Genomic DNA, 19,946 nt, shown 5'->3' with positions numbered 1-19,946 from the left:
AAATATGTATTCCCACAGAACTGCCTCATAGAATAGCAAAAACCCCTTTAGAAAATAGCCCCTGATTGTCAAAGAGTTGTTAGAATAACAGCCCCTCCTTTACCTTGAATAGGAATATATATCAATTAGAATTAGACAGGCATAAAAACAGAAGAAGCTGGTTAGCTATTACAAACTAAGCACTTAGAAACAACTACCAAGGAGTCAGAGTCCTCAGTATACAAAAAACATTTTAGACAGCAAGATAGATAGCTAAGTTAGATATTACAAAGGCTTATAGTGTATTTCCTAACCTCTGCTCGGTCTAAGCGTACCTGTTGCCTATGACAATTTCTGAGAACTTTAATAAACAATAAGACATTCAAACTGTATACATAGAACTATTTCAAATTGTCTGATTAATGGTTTTCCTGGTCAAAATAACTTTTGTTTAACATAACTGAAACTATGGGAACTTTCGTACTTTTCCTGGTTACCTTTGTATTGATTTTTTCTGCTTAACTGATCATGCTGTACACCTGTAACTGTTAACCTATGCCAAAAATGAAAATATAAAAAATCAGCTTGTACTTGCAATAAACGGAACAGTGCTTCACCTGCCTTTGAGCTGTGTAGTTGTCTGTTACCCAGCGCCGACGCCTACTCTCACCTGAGGACCCTTAGATGGGCTGCGGCTGGACCGCGGCAGTGTCTTATCATTTACGTGAAAGGGGGAAGATGTGCATGTATAGAATATTCTGGAAGGAAGCTCAATTCAAAAGATAATGGCTGCTGAAAGTGGGCGTGATCTGGGGACCTAGGGTGTCAGGAGAGGGAATTATTTTCATGCATTCCCTTTGTAAACTCTTGAGAAAAAAAGGCACCTACTAAGAAGGGCTCCTGGTGGCTAACTGGGCTCGAATTTTAACAACCAACAAAAGCCCAGCAGCCATTGCTGAACAGGGGGTCCTCACACAAAACGCACAGAAGAGGCATTGTACTGCCGGGCTCTACACCCAACCGCCTGCCTCCACGGTGCGCCTGCCATCTCAGCCGCCCCAATAAAGGGGTTTCTGGAATCCTATTTCAGCCAGTAGGACCTAAGTTTGCCCCATCTGGTCGAGCGGCACAACTCTGGCCAAAGTGGCTCTATTCTGACCAATACAAACTGGGCCTTTCGGAGCAATCAAACTGAGGTTTGGAGTCCTCCTTTGCATGAAATGGACCAGTCAGGGACCAGGGACGGGGATTTCTGTCCACTAAATCTGCTCCCCTATGGCTCAGATAGCACACTTCTTCCTTTCATCAAAGCCTGAAGACAGTGTCTCCCTGACTGCACTGGAACGCGGGAGCCATCTCACCGGAGCAGAGGGTGGCAGGGCCGTGCAGAGCAGAGCTGGTCGGCCAGGGCGGGGCTGGCCCCCGGCCAGGCTGCCTCACCGTTGAGCTGTTTTGCCCTGAATAAAAGGGGCATTCCTCTTGGTGTTGACAGTTGGTTGGCATATTTTACACTGCTTCATCTTTCCTACCATTGCAAGTATTAACTTTGAGCTCCGTATAATAACTTTTTAAAAATAATTTTTGGGGAAAAAATTTAGGGTGGATGAAAGACTGGAAAATGACAGGAAAATGAGCAGAGGACAACAGCAGGTTGCTGACGGTAAAACCGATACAATGTCTGGTTTCAGTAAGTTCTTAGAATAAAAATTACCGGAGTAATGGAGTTAGAAAACACAAACTGATAACAGAAAAGTTAAACGGAACAAGCATTGGAAGAGATCCACTCAAACCGAGTCAGGAGGCCCTGAGGGAAGGGGGGCCTCTGCGCCCCTGGGGCCTCAGTCTCGGAGCTGCTGCTGAGTTGCTGACCTGCTGCTGCCCCACGCAGCTCACGTGAGCCATAAACGTCCTGGCACAACATAGGGACGTGCCCTCCTCCTTGTAGTTTTCACCCCGCTAGGCTTCATATTGAAACTAGCCAAATCCTAGTAACCTAGCCAGCAGTCCTTCATTTACAAAAATAAGCCAGGCGGTGAAAGACAAATACCGTATGATCTCACCTATAAAGCAGAACCTGATCACCAAAACAAACAAGCAAACAAAATATAAACAGACATTGAAATAAAGAACAGACTAATGGTAACCAAAGGGGAGGGGGGAGGGGAATAACGGGGAAAGAAGGGGGAAGGGTCATCAAAGAACATGTGTAAATGACCCATGGACCCCATGGACGAAGCCAAAGGGAGGTGGGATTGAGAGTGGGGATGGGTGACACAGCGGGGAGGGGAAAATGGAGACAACTGTACCTGAAAAACAATAAAAATAAGTTTAAAAAATAAGAATTACACTTTGGCGTTTTTGCTTCACAAACCCTGCCTTTTCTCTGTTCTCTCCAGAGCACATTGCAGGTATTCATTCCCCTCAATGTGTCTCCCAGACTCAAGTCTTTTTAAGACTTTTGTAGACTTTTAAAAAACATTTAGTTTATTTTTTAGAGAAAGGGGAAGGGAGGGAGGAAGAGAAACATCAATGTGTGGTTACCTCTTGAGCGCCTCCTACTGGGGACCTGGCCTGTAACCCAGACATGTGCCCTAACTGGGAATCGAAATGGCAACCCTTTGGTTCATAAGTGGGCACTCAATCCACTGAGCCACACCAGCCAATGCAAGACTCCTATAAGCTTTTAAATTGTTTTACAGTCTCAGATCTTTATTGGCCCATAGATCTATATTTTCTATAAGAACATGAGAAAGTCTCACTTCTGTGGGATAAAATCATAAATATGAAACTAAAGTAATGAGGATGTATTTCACCTATTATATCTGCAAAAACAACAAATAAAAAACTATAAATCCCAGTTCTGGCAAAACTGCAAGTAAACAAGCACTCTGATAAATGGAAACAAATTTTCTGGAAACCTACTTGCAATATATAGTAAAAGTGTTACCATCCAACCTACCCTTTGATTCCAGCACTTTCACTCCTCCTGTTATGACTAAATGACCCCAGGTGTGGAAAAAAGTTTTATTTAAAAGAATATTCAAGACAGTATTGTTTATAGTAGAAAAGCCATTTAAATGTTCATGAATAAGGGATGTTTTAAATAAGCTATGCTGTGTGCTTACAGTAAAATACTATGCCAAAAAAATTTTTTCATGAATTTCTAATTAAATTTAAAATTACTCATGACATGTTAGAGAAAAATGGTAATAAAATAAAATAGTATTGTTTTTATAAATATGTATGTAAGTATGCCCCAAATTAGGAAACGTAATAATAGGTTCAATATATGAAACACTCTTCTTAATAAATGTACTAAATGGTCCATAAGCCCCATAAAGTGTGCAATATCATTCCCCCGTTCCACAGAGGAGGAAACTGAGTTTCAGAGAGGTTACGTAACCTGCCTAAGGTCACAGAGCTTGTAAGTGTCAGCGCTGGAGGTTGAGCCCCCAAATCTAGACACTGCACCGGGTTCTGTCTTGGGTAGAGGACCAGGCAAAGACCAGGTGGTGATTTGAGGAAAGAAGGACGGGAGACTGGCAGAACCCAGAAAAGGACGAAGGGACAGCACCTGGTGTCTTTGAGAGTGGAGACTTCGGCGTTGACGCTGGACAGCTTCTGCCTCAGGATGCACAAGGTCCACGTCAGGAGGGCGGAATTGATCTAAAAAGGCAAACAGACCGGGTTGAGGGGTTGGATACAAAAACTGTCTAGAGGAAAAGTTCGATGGAACAAGCATGGCCAAGAGAGAAACTTACAAACAGAGTGGGGGGAGGGGGCCCGAGACTCTCAGAGAGGTGGGGCCTCGTTCCACATGTGCCTCCGTCTCAGCTGCTATTAAGTTGCTAACTTGCTGCTAAACTCAGCTCAAGCTGAGCCATAAACACCCTGAACAACGTAGAGACTTGCCCTTCTCCTTGTAGTTTTTCACTGCTCCTCCTACCCCTGTTTTTGTTTGTTTGTTTGTTTGTTTGATTTTGTTTTTTTAATTCAAACTAACCACGCCTGGAAAGATGCCACTCTGGGGGTTTTGCCTTTACAGAATCTGCCTTTGTTCTCCCCTGAAGCACAATTCAGGTTGATACCTGAATAATCTGTGTCGCCAGGGCTGCAGCTCCAGTTTCTCAAATAAATGCTTTTTACTTTTTATCATAGTCTAAAAGAAACTTGATTGGCAAAACAGAAATGGCCAAACCATCTTTAAAAATGCAACTCTGACCAACATCTTTGGTGACCACTTCAGGAAGCCCCAAAATAACTCCTATATCAACTGACCCCAAACTGACCAGGACCTGATAAATCACTGACAGCTTCCCTAATTTCTGCCCCTGATTCCAGCCTAAGACCAAGAGGAGAAAGCCAGTACGTGCCCAGAGCCAACCATGCAGATGCCCTGCTTTCAATGACCCACACAGAGGACCCCCATGCCTATGGCCTCTGGTGGGGGCACACTTGACGCTTGCCTTTTTCCCTCCACAAAGCTTTCCCTCATCAGCCTGCTCTTGAAACTAACAAGTGCAAGGAGGGTGGCCGACTCCCTTACTGTAGCAATCTCAGGATAAACAGCCTTTGCTTGTTCCCCGTGGGTGATCTTTCTTTATTTCCACTGGATACATCTGGGAAGTTAGAATCAAGACTGATGCTCTGTTATGGGTTGAGCTGTGCCCACCCACCCACCAAAGATATGTTGAAGTCCTCACCCCCAGGACCTCAGGGTGTGATCTTATTTGGAGATGTGGTCTGTACAGAGGTGACCCAATTAAAGTGCGGTCGTTAGGATGGGCCCTGGTCCGACAGGATTGGTGTCCTTACAGAGGGGAGGCTGGGACACAGAGACAGACATGCACAGGGATGACCCTGAGAGGACACAGGCAGCAGACAGACAGGCCTCTACAAGCCAAGGAAAGCCTGAGGCCACCAGCAGCTGGAGAGGAAACCGGACCAGATCCCTAAGCAGCCCCTTGATTCCAGAGGTCTCGCCTCCAGGACTGAGACAATAAAATTCTGTTGTTCTAAGTGACACACTTGGTGATATTTTATTCTGGTGACTCTAGAACACTAATACATGGCCCTGAAAAATCCAACAGAGGTCAGAGAAAAAAACCTCTGGAGGAATACAACCACAAGAATTGTAGGTCCCACCCCGACCGGTGTGGCTCAGTTGGGTGTCACCCTGCATAGAGGAAGGTCGCAGGTTCGATTCTGGTCAGGACACGGGCCTCGGTTGCAAATTCAGTCCCGGCTTGGGGTGCACACGAGGCGCAACGGCTCAATGTCTGTCTCTCACATTGATGTTTCTCTCCCTCCCTTCCCCTCTCTCTAAAAATAAAATAATAAAATCTTTTAAAAAGTGAATTCTCAAGATTAAATTGGTCAAATATAAGCTCACAATGACCACTTAAAAGCAACACAAGGAAACAACCCACTGAGAGTGGCAGTCGGTCAGAAGAAACCATGTTGCAGAGCCGGGTTGGGAGTCAAGTTGGTGAGATAGGGGGAGAGATGGTGGCTGGGCTTCCCTCGGGGCCCCCAGCGGGTGGGTGGTGCCTGTCGGGGGTGGGGGTGGGAAATGGGGAGACCTTGGTCTGAGGCTTCACTTACCCAAGGTGAGGAACTCCCCAGATTCAATGTATTGGATGGCGACTATAGTTAACAACATGGTACTATAGTCTTAAAATTTGCTGAAAGGGTAGATCTTAAATGTTCTTATCTGCCATTTTCAACAGTGTGGATGGATCTTGGGAGTATTAAGGCTAATAAGGACAAACACACCTAGGATTTCATTCATAGGTGGAATATAAAACAAAAAAGTAACAAACCAGCAGAACAAAACAAAAACAAACTCACAGACACAGACACTAGAATGGTGGCCACCAGAGGGTAAGACAGGGGAGGGGGGAGGTGAATTGGGTAAAGGGGGTCAGATATATGGTAAGGGAGAGTATCACCCAAAAAAATCAAACTAAAAAAAATGGTAACAATGTGGAGTAATAGAAAGGTTAATTAGCTGAATAGCAGTGATCATTTCACAGTGTGTACATGTCAAAACATCAAGTTGTTCACCTTAAACATACACAATTTTTATTTGCCAATTATGCCTCAATAAAGTTGAAAAAATTCTACTTTATCTCTCATTCAACATCTTTCCTCAGGAGAAATGAATGGACCCATTTTACTGAAGTACAAAGGACGAGGAGACCATGGGTCCTCCCAGGGGATTAGTGTGTCACATTGAAAACACCAGGAGTCAGGCCCTGGCTGGTGTAGCTCAGTGGATTGAGCGCAGGCCTGCGAACCAGAGGATGGTGGTTCGATTCCCAGTCAGGGCACATGCCTGGGTTGCAGGCTGGTTCCCTGCAGGCCAACTCCCAGCAGGGGACGCACAAAAGGCAACCATACATTGATGTTTCTCTCCCTCTTTCCTTCCCCTCTAAAAGAGGAAGGAAGGGAGGGAGGGAGGAAGGGAGGGAGGGAGGGAGGAAGGAAGGAAGGAAGGCAGGAAGGAAGGAAGGAAGGAAACACCAGGAGTCAAAGATACGACACCCCCAGTGGGAAACCTCGAAATCAAGGATCAGAGGGAGGATGTTCAGAGCGGGGGCGTCAGACTCATCGTCACCGGGGGCCACATCAGCCTCACAGTTGCCTTCGGAGGGCCGAATGTAATTTCAACGCCTTAACAGTTAAAGAGTAGATACATTTATACAGTCCTAAAATTATTTCGGCCCTTTGAAGGCAAGCTCGAGGCTGATGTGGCCCCCGGTGAAAATGAGTTTGATGCCCGGTGTACAGGAATAAGTGACCTCAGCTATGCAACTTCCACTGGCACCTCCTCACCCCTTGCTTCGGGTCCCTCCTCCAGCACCCGCAGCACCACGCACTTTGCTCACCAATATGATTGTGCACACGGGCCCCAGGAAACTCCAGATAAACCCCGTCTCCGTGCTCAGCCAACAGCTGCGGAGAGAAACAGGATGAGTCCGTGCTTGTCTTGGACTCCTGACCTCACCGTTGATTACTCCAGCCCCGCCAAGTGCATTAACGGAGGAGAAAACTGGGAGCTCAGACAGGGATGAAAACTCTCACGACAAGGCAGGTCGCCCTTTGGTTTTCTTCGGGCCCCAGCAAATCCTCTTTCTGACCTTCTTCCTGGTCAGTGTCCCTGAAATGTTCACTTAGTGCCTGGGGTAGAGCCCATTCTCAATAAATGGTAGCCGCACTCCTAATATTGCTATTGCTCTTCTTCTGCTTCATGTCACTGTCATCAGGACCTCTGGCAACATCCACGGGGTAGAGGGTCTTCAGGGAGAGAGGGAGGTGCCACTTACCGAGTGTGCGTCCCGTAGCCCTGCGGCTGCACGCTGGCAGAGATGACCACCACCAGCCCTGGGAGCCCGTAGCCAAAGGCATAGAGATACAGCATCTTGACGTTGCGAGAGCTGAAGTAATTCACCACCTTCAGGTTCCTGACCATAAGGAAGAGCATCACGGCCTCCACCAGCATCCAGAAGAAGCAGGCAAGGAAAAGGTAGTGCAGGAGGCCCGCGATGACGGAGCAGCCCGTCTGCAGAGGAGAGGCAGTGCGGTCAGGATGCCCCTCCCTCCCAAGGGTCTGGTTCCGAGGAAGAGGACAGGAGATGGACCACTCCTGCGGTCATTCCCCAAACACAGCCCATTAGTTCATTCATTCCACAAATATTTACAGGGATATTCTCCATCAGAGGCGGCCCCATCCCTGTGGTCGGGTGACCAGTCGTCCTGGTCTGCCTGGGACTGTGTTTTCCCAGGACATGTGACTGTCAGGGCTAGAACTGGGAGAACTGGGGGTGAGAATGGGCAGGTGATCACCCCACTTCAGGAGACGCTCAGAGAGAGGGGGCAGGAGGTCCGCAAACCGCAGCACTGGGCTGGCAGCTAGTTTTATAAATAGTGTCTCATGGGCACACAGCCACACCCCCTATGTGTTCTCTATGGCTGTTTCATGCTTAAAACAGCAGAGGTGAGAAGTGGCAACAGAAATCACAGGATCCGTAAAGCTGAAAATATTCCCTCTGTGTCTTCGCAGAAGTCTGCCCGGCACCGGTCAAACACCGGGAGTGGGGGCACTACTGGTATTCCGTTCCCAAAGGAACCGCGAAGCTAAACATCCGCTGTGCGGAGGGTAGTTCCACACAGAGAATGGTCACCCACCCCAACGTCAGCGGTGCTCCCTTGGGGAAAACCCAGAGAGCCTGCTTCGGTTCTGGCACAGTTCTGGGGGTAAACTGGCCAAAGCTCTTGCTCTCCCAAGACATGCAGCCTAGTGGCAAAAGCAGATACACAGTAAAGCCATGAATAATCACTGTGCTTTCAAGTAGGTGCTGGGGAGGAATGCAAAACGGAGTAGTAAGCAGAGTTTCTCAGTGGTAGCAGTACTGACAGTTGAAACACTATTACCAGATTACTCTGTCATGGGGGCTGTCCTGTGTGGTGTAGGGTGTTTAACAGTATCCCTGACTTTTATCCACTAGATTCCAGCAGCACCCCATCTCAGAGGTGACACCTGAGTGTCCCCCAATGGGGCAGAATCATCCTGGGTGAGAACCAGTGGTTTAAACAGTAATAAGAGGGACTGCCACAATATGTAACATGATCAGGGAGATGACTTTAAACTGAGACCAATCAGCCGGGTGAGGTGCTGGAGGATGAGTATTATGAAGAGGTCACAGCACGCGCAAAGGTCCTGAGGTGGGAACTACATAGAGAGAGTTGAGTAGGAATGAGCAGAGGCAGATGTGGAGATGACTGGGCTCGATGGGGGCGTAGCCTGAGGGAGACGAGACCTGGTTGTCAGTCTTGTCCACACCGGCGAGGAAGAGAATCTTGGCCAAGAACAGGCACACGCAGAGGTGCAGGTGGAGGTAGGTGTTGCGGTTGCGAATGGCACGACACAGCAGGAAAGTGGCGATGGCCAAGACGAGACACACCAGGGAGATGACCATGCCCACGTAGCTGATGACATGCAAGGAGAAATCCGTCTGTCGGGAAAGAGACGTGTCACTTCGACGAGGAAAACATTCCCCTGGGCAGGAAAAAGAATTATACAGACTCCTGCCTGGGGCAGAAAGGACTTGGGGAGCTTTTCTTCCACTGACACTCAAACTACATGTTGTCCATCATCTTTCTTTGGCATCTATCGGCACCCATCAGCACCCATTCCCTCCTGTGTCCCACACCCTGCCCTGCATATTACTAGGACAGCATGTCTACAAACTACAATTCCCAGAGCATCTTGGTGCTGCAGTTCTGGATGTCATTCAGGTTCTCCAGTGAGATGCATGCATAGACGTTTGGGGGGGCAGAATGAGGCAGACGCCAGCTTTCTGCAGACAGCAGTGAGCTGTGGCTGGACTCCACATTCCAGTCTTTGACTCCATGGACGGGCAGTCGCCTGACAGCAGCATTTGTAGCTTCTGATTACAACTGCAGAGCCGTGATCTTGAAGCTGAAATCCAAGTGGCAGCCCCCTAACTTCGACTCCCCCACCTCTTCCCGCAATTTTGGGAGCACCCCGTTCCCTGTGTTGAACCCCTTCCAGACAGAAATACCTACAGAGGTTCCTGGTTCCTGCGCTGCACCAGGACTGACACCTCCGTGTTCAGAGGCACCCCGGGGAGTGGAAATGACGAGCTGAGCTCTTCCTGTATATCATTATTTGGCGATAATTTTTCACTGACTTTAAACATTTTTAGTGCTCTCTGGGAGTTAAAAGCTATATAAGGGTAAGCCGGGCACCATCTCAGAAGTTCCTCTCTGTAACATTGTGACATAGTAGGTTTTCTAAAAACTGACTGCAGCTCTGTTGTTGTACAAGCTTGGGCAAGACGCTTAAATGCTCCGAACTGAGGCAGTTTCTGCATCTGTTCAGAAAAGGGTACTGATAGTTACCACCATACAGGATGGTTTTAGGATGTTAGGAGCATTCGATGAAAATACTTAAGTTCCAACTGTGCTACACACATATTACATATTATAGGAGTGTTAGTTTTCATTATTATTTTTCTTCTTGTTCTCATTTTTGAGATGAAAGAACTGAGTTCAGGCTCAGAGAGGCTGAGTGGCTTGCCCAAGGAAACACGGCCAGGAAGTGATAGAAATGGAACTTGAACTAGGTCGTTGTTGCTCGGGTTCTGATTCTCTGAAGTCCTAAGCATTATATTCCTCTAAATAGCATTCAGGGCCCTCCTGGCAGAAGACCGAACCTCAGATCTGGCCTGGTAGGCAAGAACGCTCACCACAGGGTGTCTGTCCTCTCTTCCAAGCCTACCCGCTCACCAAGGCTCCTTGCTTACTCTGTTTCGTTTCATACGCTGTTTCCTTCCTGATTCTGTCACCACCTCTCACTGAAATACTTCTGAATTCCCACAGCACAGCCTCTTGCAGCCTTCCCATGCCCTCCATTTGTATGATTTAGTGAAAGAGACCTCTGGAACCAAACTGTCCTGGGTTCAAATCCCACCTCCACCAATGACAAGCTTCATACTAGGCAGACTGCTTAGTTATCCTAGAAAATGTATCTCCCGTCTTATACAATGGGCCTAAAAAAAAACACACCTTCCAACAAAGGGTCCAGCACACAATAGGTGCTCATTAAATAGGACCTGTGATTGGCATTGTGCCTGCCTTTATTTGGAGTGATTTCTCATTTGATACATGGATGTCACAGCTTCCCAACCAGACCACACATGTTCCCGGGCAGAGGCAGGGCAACATACCTTCCGGCCCCACAACTCCCTCATATAACACACAGCACCACGCGGGGCTCACAGATTGCAGTCAGGGGTGGGGATCAGAGCACAGGGGTTAGGTACTGACCGTGACCTCCCCGGAAGCCATGATGACGGCCAGGTTCGCCATTCGGCTACAGCTGCAGACAGTATACATCTCGGAGGCTTTGAGGACTTCGCAGCCAGATGGTGTCCACCTACCGCCCCCAACGTCTGTGCTCCAGGAAACACAGATGGGCCTCTCAAACTTCTGCTTTGGCTGAAAATTCAAAGGCCCTGGTCACCAGAGAGTCCCTCTTGAATGAGTCACTGTGACCACTCAAGAGTCGCTGAGGCAGGAAGATGCAGGTATCTGTGTTCTGTAGGGAACTGGGGGAAGGGGGTGCTGATATTTCAACATGCAGTGATGAAAAGAAATGTCTTGGATGGCACACCTTCTCTATCACCGGCTCGGTTGCAGCTAACATAATAAAAACCACGTGCATGCTCCTGCATCAGCGTTGCTAAATCTCACCTAAATCTTCCTCGCTGAGGATGGAAGAACATCACACAGAAATAGAAAAGCTCATTATTTTACAATTGGCTTGAGTTACTAGCAATTGCACACACTTGACATGGGTGAGAGTCGGGCCTGTGAACAGGTAGACAGGAGCTCAGTGGGGGCCCTTCACACACCTCGATGTTCTCCAGAGTGTAGATAACTGGGTCAGAGAAGCCGTCCTTCTTCTCCCCCGTCATCATGCCCCCAATGATGTGAGAATTCATCTTCAACTTCCTCTTGGAGTTAGGGGTCAGAGGGTCTTGGAAGAAGCTCTCATTTAGAACAGACTCCATACCCGCAAAGGAGGCAAAAGCCACCCCCGTGGTCCCTGCATGTCCCCCAAGTGGGGAAAAAAAAGAATTGTTTGTTTACTAGGTATTACCACTGGCCCAACAAATGCACACACACATGTGGTTTAATAGCCCGCACACCCCTCACCTTCACTGGCCCACTCTGGGGACTCAGACACCAGTGGACTTCCAGGTGACCCTCGGCAGAACCATAAAGAGAAAACCCCAAGGTGCCACCACCTGGCGAAATCTGGGCTTCCTCGGAAAATACATTTGTATTTGTATTTTTACGGGATAATTTGACCTAGCAGTGGGAATTAAATTCCTGTCCCAGGAATTTAATTTCTGGCTATTCTCCTTCCAGTCTCTTGGGTGGGCTTCCCCTTTCAATGCTGGTGGTCCTCAGGGATGTGTCCTGGGCCTGTGCCCCGGGCCCTCCAGGGAGCACACAGACCTGGGCGCGGCTGACAGTGGCTGGCAGGCCAATCGAGCCATGGCCTGGGTGCTTCTGTTTTCTAAATGAAAGCTGTGTGGCAGCAGAGCCACACGCATTCGTCCACGTACTGCCCGCGAATGCCCTTGCACTCGGATGGCACGGCGGAATAACTGGGACGGAGATCCGTACTACCCTCACTGCCCGAGAGCATACCAACCAGCCCTCTGCAGGCGAGCCTGCCACTCCCGGTACAGAGTGGCACTGTCAGCTAGAAGTAGAGTATGAGCCACACATGGAATTTTAAATTTTCTAGTAGTCACATTTTAGAAAAGGAAAAAAACGTATAATGTATTAAAACAATTTTAACTCACATGCAAAATAACATTTCAACATGCAATCAATAATAAAAATTATTAATAAGATAGCTTATATTCTTTTTTTTGTACCAAACCTTTGGAACTGACGTATATTTTATGCTCATGGCTTTGCCCCTTTCCAAGTGCTCGGTGACCAAACAGTGGCCCATACAGTGGCCAGTGGCGGCTGTATGGGACAGTACAGGTCTCGACACTCCAGTATTGCAAGAGTACTTGTTTAACGTCTGACTTCCCTAGCAGACGGAAAGCTCCCTGAGGTCATGGCCTATGTCTTCCTCCACCATCACAATCCCCCCTGCCCGGCACAGGCCTTGGCACCGGGAGGTGATCAGCTCACATTCGCTGACTGAATGCCCCCACGCCACCCTCCTTGAATCTCACAAGCAGGTCTGTACCTGTGGATTCAGATTCTTCAATTGTGGAACAGCCAATCTTCATCATATCCCCTTTGGCTTTCAAGTTAAAGGTCATGTTCCCTTCAGTGCATTCGTCCTTGATGACTCTGCTCTCAATGTCTAAAAGGAAAAAGGGAGACTTTGCAGGACATCACCCAGAAAGTGGGTCCTGATTTTGGTTTCTGGCCAAAGACACGGGTTTGCCTCCCTGGTCACAAGCCAAGGAAAGAATGGAAAGGCCAACTGATCCTGGGAATGAACTTGAGCACCTTCGTGAATGATAGGTGAATGGCAGCAACACACACAGGTGAGGCCCAGCTGCAGCTCGAGAAGTGAGCTCTCACACCTTAGGGGATGACGCATCGGGGAAGATGGGGCTGAAGTCAACAGGGGCAGAAGGCTACACAGTCATGGCCTTCTGGCTACTCCAAATGTCGACAAGTTTTCCAAAGCTGAAGAAAGTAAGAAGGGACTGGGATGAGTCCAGCGTGTGGACAAGGGCTCAGGTTCCGCAGTCAGACGGTGCTAACCAGGAGGCCCAGCTCTGCTGCCCACCAGCTGTGCAAACTCAAGCAAAGTCTTAACCTCTCTGAGCCTCAGATGTCTCACCTGTAACATCGCCATAGTTACGGAACTCTTCGCGAAAACACAATAGATAATGGAACCAGAAGTATCCTTTTAAAATATAAACAATGGCATACCTGTTCTCAGACTCTCCACTTCTGCTCCCCTACCCAGCCTACTTCAAACAGAACCTGTGTCTTTTCATGGGTCTACAAAATGTGTGTCTCCCTTTCTTTCCTGACTCCTTCACATCAAGCCACACTGGCCTTCTCAGTGTTCCCTGAACTCAACGAGTGTTCCTGCACTTGCTCTTTCTCCAAGTATTTACACGGCTCCCTCCCCCCAGGCCCCTGCCCCAGTGAGCCTTTCCCTAACCACTCTGTGGAAGCGAGCAGTGGTCCCTCTCAGCCTGCCCCTGGCCTCCTTTCTCAACAGCACCAGCTCTACCCAGTATACCAGATGTCTGTTTGCTGACTCAGCTCACTAACACACAAGATTCATGAGGCTGTCCTCGTTTACTACTGCTGGCAGTCCACAAGACACGCCATTTCTACATTTTGGCTTTGTGGGTACCCATCAGGCTAGAAATCCCCAAGGCTACATGACTGATCCCAGAACAAGTACTAGGGGTGGGACGCCACCATAAAAGATCTACAGCACCCAGGGTTCCCGAGTGGTCACAGATCACGATGTTCAGGGTGTATCAGTCAGGAGAGGATCAGGTATGCCTTGGTAACAAACAACCTCAAATCTTAGTGGATTAAAAATAACAATCATTTACCACTAGCATATTGACTTGGGACTGTGCTTTCTATATTTCATCTTACCTTGAGACCTGCCCAGATGGAGAAACTGTGATCTGAAACGTGACCTGTCACTAGGGCAGCGGGAAAGAAAGCTCTGGAGGGTCTTTCACTAGTAACTATTCCATCCACAATCCGCTGACAGGGACCAGTCACAAAACCCCACCTCACTCCAAGCCAGGAAACACCATCCTACCAGGAGCCCAGAGGAGAGAGCTGGGAATACTTGAACACAGCGAGTGACTAACATCCCTTACCGCCTGCCATAGAGTAAGCAGGCAACAGATTCTCGTCCAAACGCAGTACCCAGCAGCACACTCAACACAGCACGTGGCACTCAGTCCAGGAGAGATGTTGTTAATATGATTGGACTTGCTTTGCTGTGAGCTCCGAGATTCGAAACATTTGGGGGAACAGTCCATGAGAAAGTCATGGAGAATTATATCACCAAAGTCACTCCTCAAAATCAGCGCCCAGGTGTGACCTTGCTATGAAGGACGTGTCCTACCTAACTGTTCCGTCTGAACAGTCTGGCTGCCATTCGCTGAGGATTTCAGAAGAGCTGCCAGCGTGGTGCTTTCCACACTCTCCAGCAAGACTGTGGCCAGGGTGGCCACCTTGTCTGTGGTGAAGTTGGACCACACGGATGTTTGTTCAAGCACAGAGACGAAGTTCTCGGCTGTACTCTGCGAAGAAAGGGGTGTTGACACTCTCGCTTTCTCTCTCTCTCTCTCTCTCATACACACACACACACACACAGACACAGACTGTCTGTCTGTCTGTGTGTCTGTTTCTTCTGTCTCTCTCTCTCTCTCTCTCTCTCATCCATGAAATAGATGAAACAGCAGCTGTCCCCTCTCTCATCAAGAGTGGTCTGACGGTCTAGGCTGAGGAAGAATTAAAAGGGCATCCACTCAGCCTCTTCCTCCCTGATGCAAGAGGCCCCACGGGGACAGCACACCGGTGCAGCCCTTCTGGTGTGCGGTAAGTCAGCCCCTGCGACAGCATAAGCTGCACACACGCTTTGACCCAGGCACTTCCCTTCCAGGAATTATTCCTTGCAGAAATAATTTAAAATTGTGCAAGGATCTTATTTGGTGATGCTCATTTCAGTGTGGTTTGTGATGGTTACAAGTCAGCAAGCCTAATGACCAACAGATTGGTTCAAGTAAATGATAAAATCAAATCACACTGCAGCTGCTAATAAAAGAATAATGTAGTGTATCAATATGATTTAACCAGCAAAAAGGTCTGTGAGCTGTTGTTAAATAAAGCACATTACAGAGTGACATGCATGTATTATCTTAGTTTTAAAAAACTAATTTAGAATTTTATATTTATGGTATTTATGTTTCTGGCTCATTAAATAAAAATAACTAACACTTAATGAGCCAGGTATTGTTTTATGTGTCACATGCTAACTTATTTGACTTTAGAAAGAGATCTATGAAGTACAGGCTACAATTCTTTCTGTTTCAGATGAGGAAACAAAGACACATCTAGTTAAGTGGCAGAACCAAGTTTTGAACCTTGGAAGTCGGGAATCAGAGGCTGAATCCTGCTCAAGAAATGGCTTCAATGTCTGTGATACATTCACAAAGTAAAAAGGTATGGAAAATAAACATGAAAATGTTACATTGGTAATGTCTGTGGAACAGGGTTAAGGCCAGCAATAATAATAATAATAATGACACTATTCCTCTGATTGATTATTGGCAATAAATGGACTATAAAATATGGCTCTGAGCCCAACAACAAAAATATAATATGTATAAAGAATTTGCCCTGGCTGGTGTAGCTCAGTGGATTGAGCGCAGGCCTGTGAATCAGAGTATCGCGGTTCGATTCCCAGTCAGGGCATATGCCTGGGTTGCAGGCTAGTTCCCAGCAGGGGATGCATGAGAGGCAACCATACATTGATATTTCTCTCCCTCTCTCCTTCCCTTCCCCTCTAAAGATAAATAAATAATAAATCTTTAAAAATATTTTTTAAAAAAAGAATTTACAACCTACTAAATGCATGGAAGAAACTAACTGAATCCAGTCAGAGGTTGAAGGAAAATAACCTAAATCTTAGTGGGGACACTAATTTCTATTTATCCAAGTTAGATGAAAAATTTTTCTATAAAAACTGGGTCAGGATGAAACTTGAGATATGATTGTCCCAGACAAGCAGGGTGCACTGAGTTCTGTAACTATCCCAGCTGAAGGCAGGAGTTTGGGGTCCTGCCCCGCCTACAAAGCAGAAAACACCTCCACCAGGGTCAGCCCAGGAAAAAGTGGTCCTCACTGCCACGGCCAATGAAATCGAAGCGAACTTCCTCCGAAATGTTAAATCTATTCTTCTTAGCTAGGACGTTTATTTTGCATCCTCAGGAAAGTAAAAAATTAACAAAAGCTAATTTAGCTTAGTTTTTAACTTTAATTGAGGCAAACAAACTCGATATTGATAGCACTTTTCTATTAAAATTAGAAGGTTTCATAATCTTTGGCACAATCAGGAAATCTATTGTTTGAAGGGCTGGGAACGATTTGACACACCTGAGAAGCTAACCAGCTCACCACACGATTTCACTGCAAAAAGCAAGTAGACTTGTGATTTTAACATAAACAACTTAGGAGAATGCAGCTGTTTATAAGCTGTATCAAAGTTTTTAAAATCTGAATTATTGTATTTAGACATTGGATTAGATTTGTGAATTCCTTAAGGACATAGTAACCTTGTCTTTTAGGTTGTAAATTTCCTCATTAGATACTTGAAATTTGGGGGGAAATAAGAATATTTATAAACATAGTATAAAATGTTTGAAAGAATTTTCCTAAATTTGTAAAAGTGGTTAATTATTTATACAAGTTTAATCTGAAGACCCTATAAATGAATGTGCACTTAAGGAGTAAGTATGTCATACTAATAAATGATCTCTAAATTAATCAAATTACAAATGAAAGTGTTATTCTTACTTTTGCACAAAAACATTTATAAGTAAAATAACAACATCCATTAGTCCAACTGAAAGATTAAGAACAATTAGGTTTTAAATCTACAACAGTAATGACCCAGAAACCCTAGTCCTGGGCACAGATGCTGGAGCAGCGTCAGCTCAGGTACACACGCACAGGCTGGACGTGACAGCATCACCTCAGGTGCACGCGCACAGGCTGGACGTGACAGCATCACCTCAGGTGCACGCGCACAGGCTGGACGTGACAGCATCACCTCAGGTGCACACGCACAGGCTGGATGCAAGCGTTTTTGGCATCTACACTAACAATCACCAAAAGCCGGGGTGGCAGTCAGGAAATTAAAAGATGCTGTTCAAGCAGAAACAATCCAAATATTCTTTGAAGATGAGTGAATAAACTACGCTCCGCCCACACAGGGGAACATCACTCAGCCAGGAAAAGGAGCAAGGCTCTGACACTCGCTGCAACGTGGACAGACCTCGCACACACGGTGTGCAACTTGAACGCATGGTGCTCAGTGAGAGACGCCAGACACAGAAGGCCACACTGTGTGTGATTCTGTTTATGTGACACGTCGAGAACAGGGAAACCCACAGACACGGGAAGTAGATTAGTGGTTGCCAAGGACGAGGTGGGGTCAGGAATGAGAAGAGATGCTTACGCAGGTTTTTTCTTTTTGGGGGTGGGGGCGTTAGTAAGAATGTTCTGGAACTATAGTGGTGATGGCTGCTCCGTACTGTGACTGTACTGATGTCCCTAGTGGTCACCAAAACAGAACGTGGGGCTGCTGGTAAGGCATGGTGCTAAATGATTGCATGACATAACATTTTAAAGACACGACTATGATGGCAGAACAGATCAGGGATTTACAGAGGCCAGTGGAGGACAGAGTACGTGACCTCGAAGGGAAAGCCTGGAGGAGCTTTAGGGGGAACTGGAACTGTTCTGGGTTCTGGTCGTCGTGGTAGTTACTCCAGTTTACTCAGGTAGTGCTAAAACTTGTAAAACTGAACAGAAAAGCGCAATTGTGCTGTCTGTTAATTTCTAAAACCTTACAACTTTCATAAATTAAATGTGAACTCCCAACTCATTAACCGTAAAATGGACTTTCTGCACCTGAAGTGTCCCCTGAGATGTCCAGAACCCGAACTATAATGACGCCGCCCTTACCTTCAGAGAAACGGCAGTGGTTCTGTTTGCACAGGCCTCGTCCAGGACGCTGAAGGTGGCGTTCATCAGCGCACAAAATGGCATCTGGGCAGAAGGAAGCCTTGGTGAGTGGGCACTGATCTGCCCGTCCCCCGAGCATCCAACGGCCCACCTGGGCCACGAAGCCCTCCGTCGGGGTGGCCCTCAGTCCCTGAGGCGGCACGAGTCTCTAGAATTCTCAGGGAAATGGAAATGCACCATGTGACTGAGACTGGAACCAACCAAGGCACCTCTTTCTTCCGTGCGTAAAACATCAAACATGAAGGACCAACTCTACGGTGGGTGAAAAGAGGGAGACGTGTGAAACCAATCAGTGTCTGCATGGACCGCCACTCGGCCAAAAAAGGAGCAAAGCTCTGACGCCCGCTGCAGCGTGGACGGACCTCGCGCACACGGTGCTCAGTAGAGGGGGCAAGACACAGAGGCCACACCGTGTGCGTCCATTCGTGCGACACGTCCAGGACACGCACGTCTCTACAGAGGAAAGTAGATTAGTGTTCACCAGAGCTGGGGGAGGCGTGGAGAACAACATACTAGGTATAGGGTTTCTCTGGAGGGCGATGGGAGTGTTCTGGAGCTAGAAGTGGCAGTTGTGCGCTATTGTGTGTGTACTAAATGCCCCTAAATTGCTGTAAAATTCAGGGGCGTTTTACAGCAATTTAGGGCTTTTTCAAAGCCCAGAGACTGAAGAGAGAGGCTGGCAGGTTCCCGAAGGGCTTCGCCTCTCAGGGTGGCCTTTACAGCCGGCATTTGGAGACCCAATGCCCCCGGGAATGTCTTTCCCAGGACGGTATCTATTCCCAAAGTATTTTCCTAGAGTGGAGAAATGAACAGTAAATAGGGAGAAGGCACCCTGTTTGGATGGATAATAAAACTTTTACCCATACTGCCTTTCCCCCACACCCATCCATGGCAAACCAGGGTCCCCCAAACTTTCCCAGGTTGCTGTGCATGGGGGTGCACTCTGCATCTACATCCACAAACGCCCTGTTCTCTTTGTTTTAGGGGGATAGATACATTGTGATTTCTGTGTGCGGCCTCTGGTCACCTCCTATTGCCTCACTTGTGAGCAGTCCCGGCCCCACCCCTAGTCTCAGGCAACCGGGGGAACCAGCTGGTGAGTTCAGTGGTGGGCCCGGGCCAGGGCGAGAGGAGGAAATCGCTGGTCCCGGCAGAGCCCTTTCCACCGTCCCACCAGAACTGCATGAGGCCGTCTGTCTCGTTCCACTCGTTCCTAGATTGCCCCACCTCTGTCTACAGGTATCACAGGTGGGCCCCGACGTTTCGCTTTACTCTTTGGGGTACAGGTGCCCTTTCAGGCTCCTTTTCAGTTACAAGGCAGACTCCATCTGGACTCATCCCAGTTTCAACTAAACTGGCTCTCGAATTCCCCACATCAGGCACCTTGCCCCGTCATCAGACTTGAAGGGCCACACCATTCTTTGGGGGCTGCCTGCAAAAAGTGACTGTTCCTACGAGCAGTAAACACAGCCCCCTGGGTGCCTCAAACACCTGGGCATAGACAGCCCGTCTCACTCCCACTTCCCACAGTGGGCTTCCAGAGACTGGCTTGTCCTGGTAGTCTCCCTCGTTTGGCCGGGCTCCCCAAACCCCATCATTAC

The 19,946-nt window shown here is 47.6% G+C and overlaps 1 protein-coding gene across 1 annotated transcript in view; it reads right to left on the bottom strand.

Moving 5' to 3' along the window:
- The window catches only part of ADGRE1 (adhesion G protein-coupled receptor E1), a 45,007-nt gene that overhangs the window by 6,050 nt on the left and 19,011 nt on the right, over nucleotides 1-19,946 (bottom strand). The window contains exons 11-19 of the mRNA XM_037042721.1: nucleotides 18,286-18,369; nucleotides 14,660-14,837; nucleotides 12,785-12,904; nucleotides 11,421-11,614; nucleotides 10,834-11,004; nucleotides 8,802-8,996; nucleotides 7,308-7,543; nucleotides 6,870-6,936; nucleotides 3,554-3,645 (exon numbers count right to left, since the gene is read on the bottom strand). Coding sequence (XP_036898616.1) covers nucleotides 3,554-3,645; nucleotides 6,870-6,936; nucleotides 7,308-7,543; nucleotides 8,802-8,996; nucleotides 10,834-11,004; nucleotides 11,421-11,614; nucleotides 12,785-12,904; nucleotides 14,660-14,837; nucleotides 18,286-18,369 — 1,337 coding nt within the window. The remainder of the gene's footprint in view (nucleotides 1-3,553; nucleotides 3,646-6,869; nucleotides 6,937-7,307; nucleotides 7,544-8,801; nucleotides 8,997-10,833; nucleotides 11,005-11,420; nucleotides 11,615-12,784; nucleotides 12,905-14,659; nucleotides 14,838-18,285; nucleotides 18,370-19,946) is intronic.

Source organism: Sturnira hondurensis, unplaced genomic scaffold (genome assembly GCF_014824575.4).
Source record: "Sturnira hondurensis isolate 20B ecotype Veracruz unplaced genomic scaffold, ASM1482457v3 Scaffold0003693, whole genome shotgun sequence".
NCBI lineage: Eukaryota > Metazoa > Chordata > Mammalia > Chiroptera > Phyllostomidae > Sturnira > Sturnira hondurensis.
The sequence above is the reverse complement of the archived record's forward strand: the minus strand, read 5'-3'. Positions and strand labels throughout refer to the sequence as shown.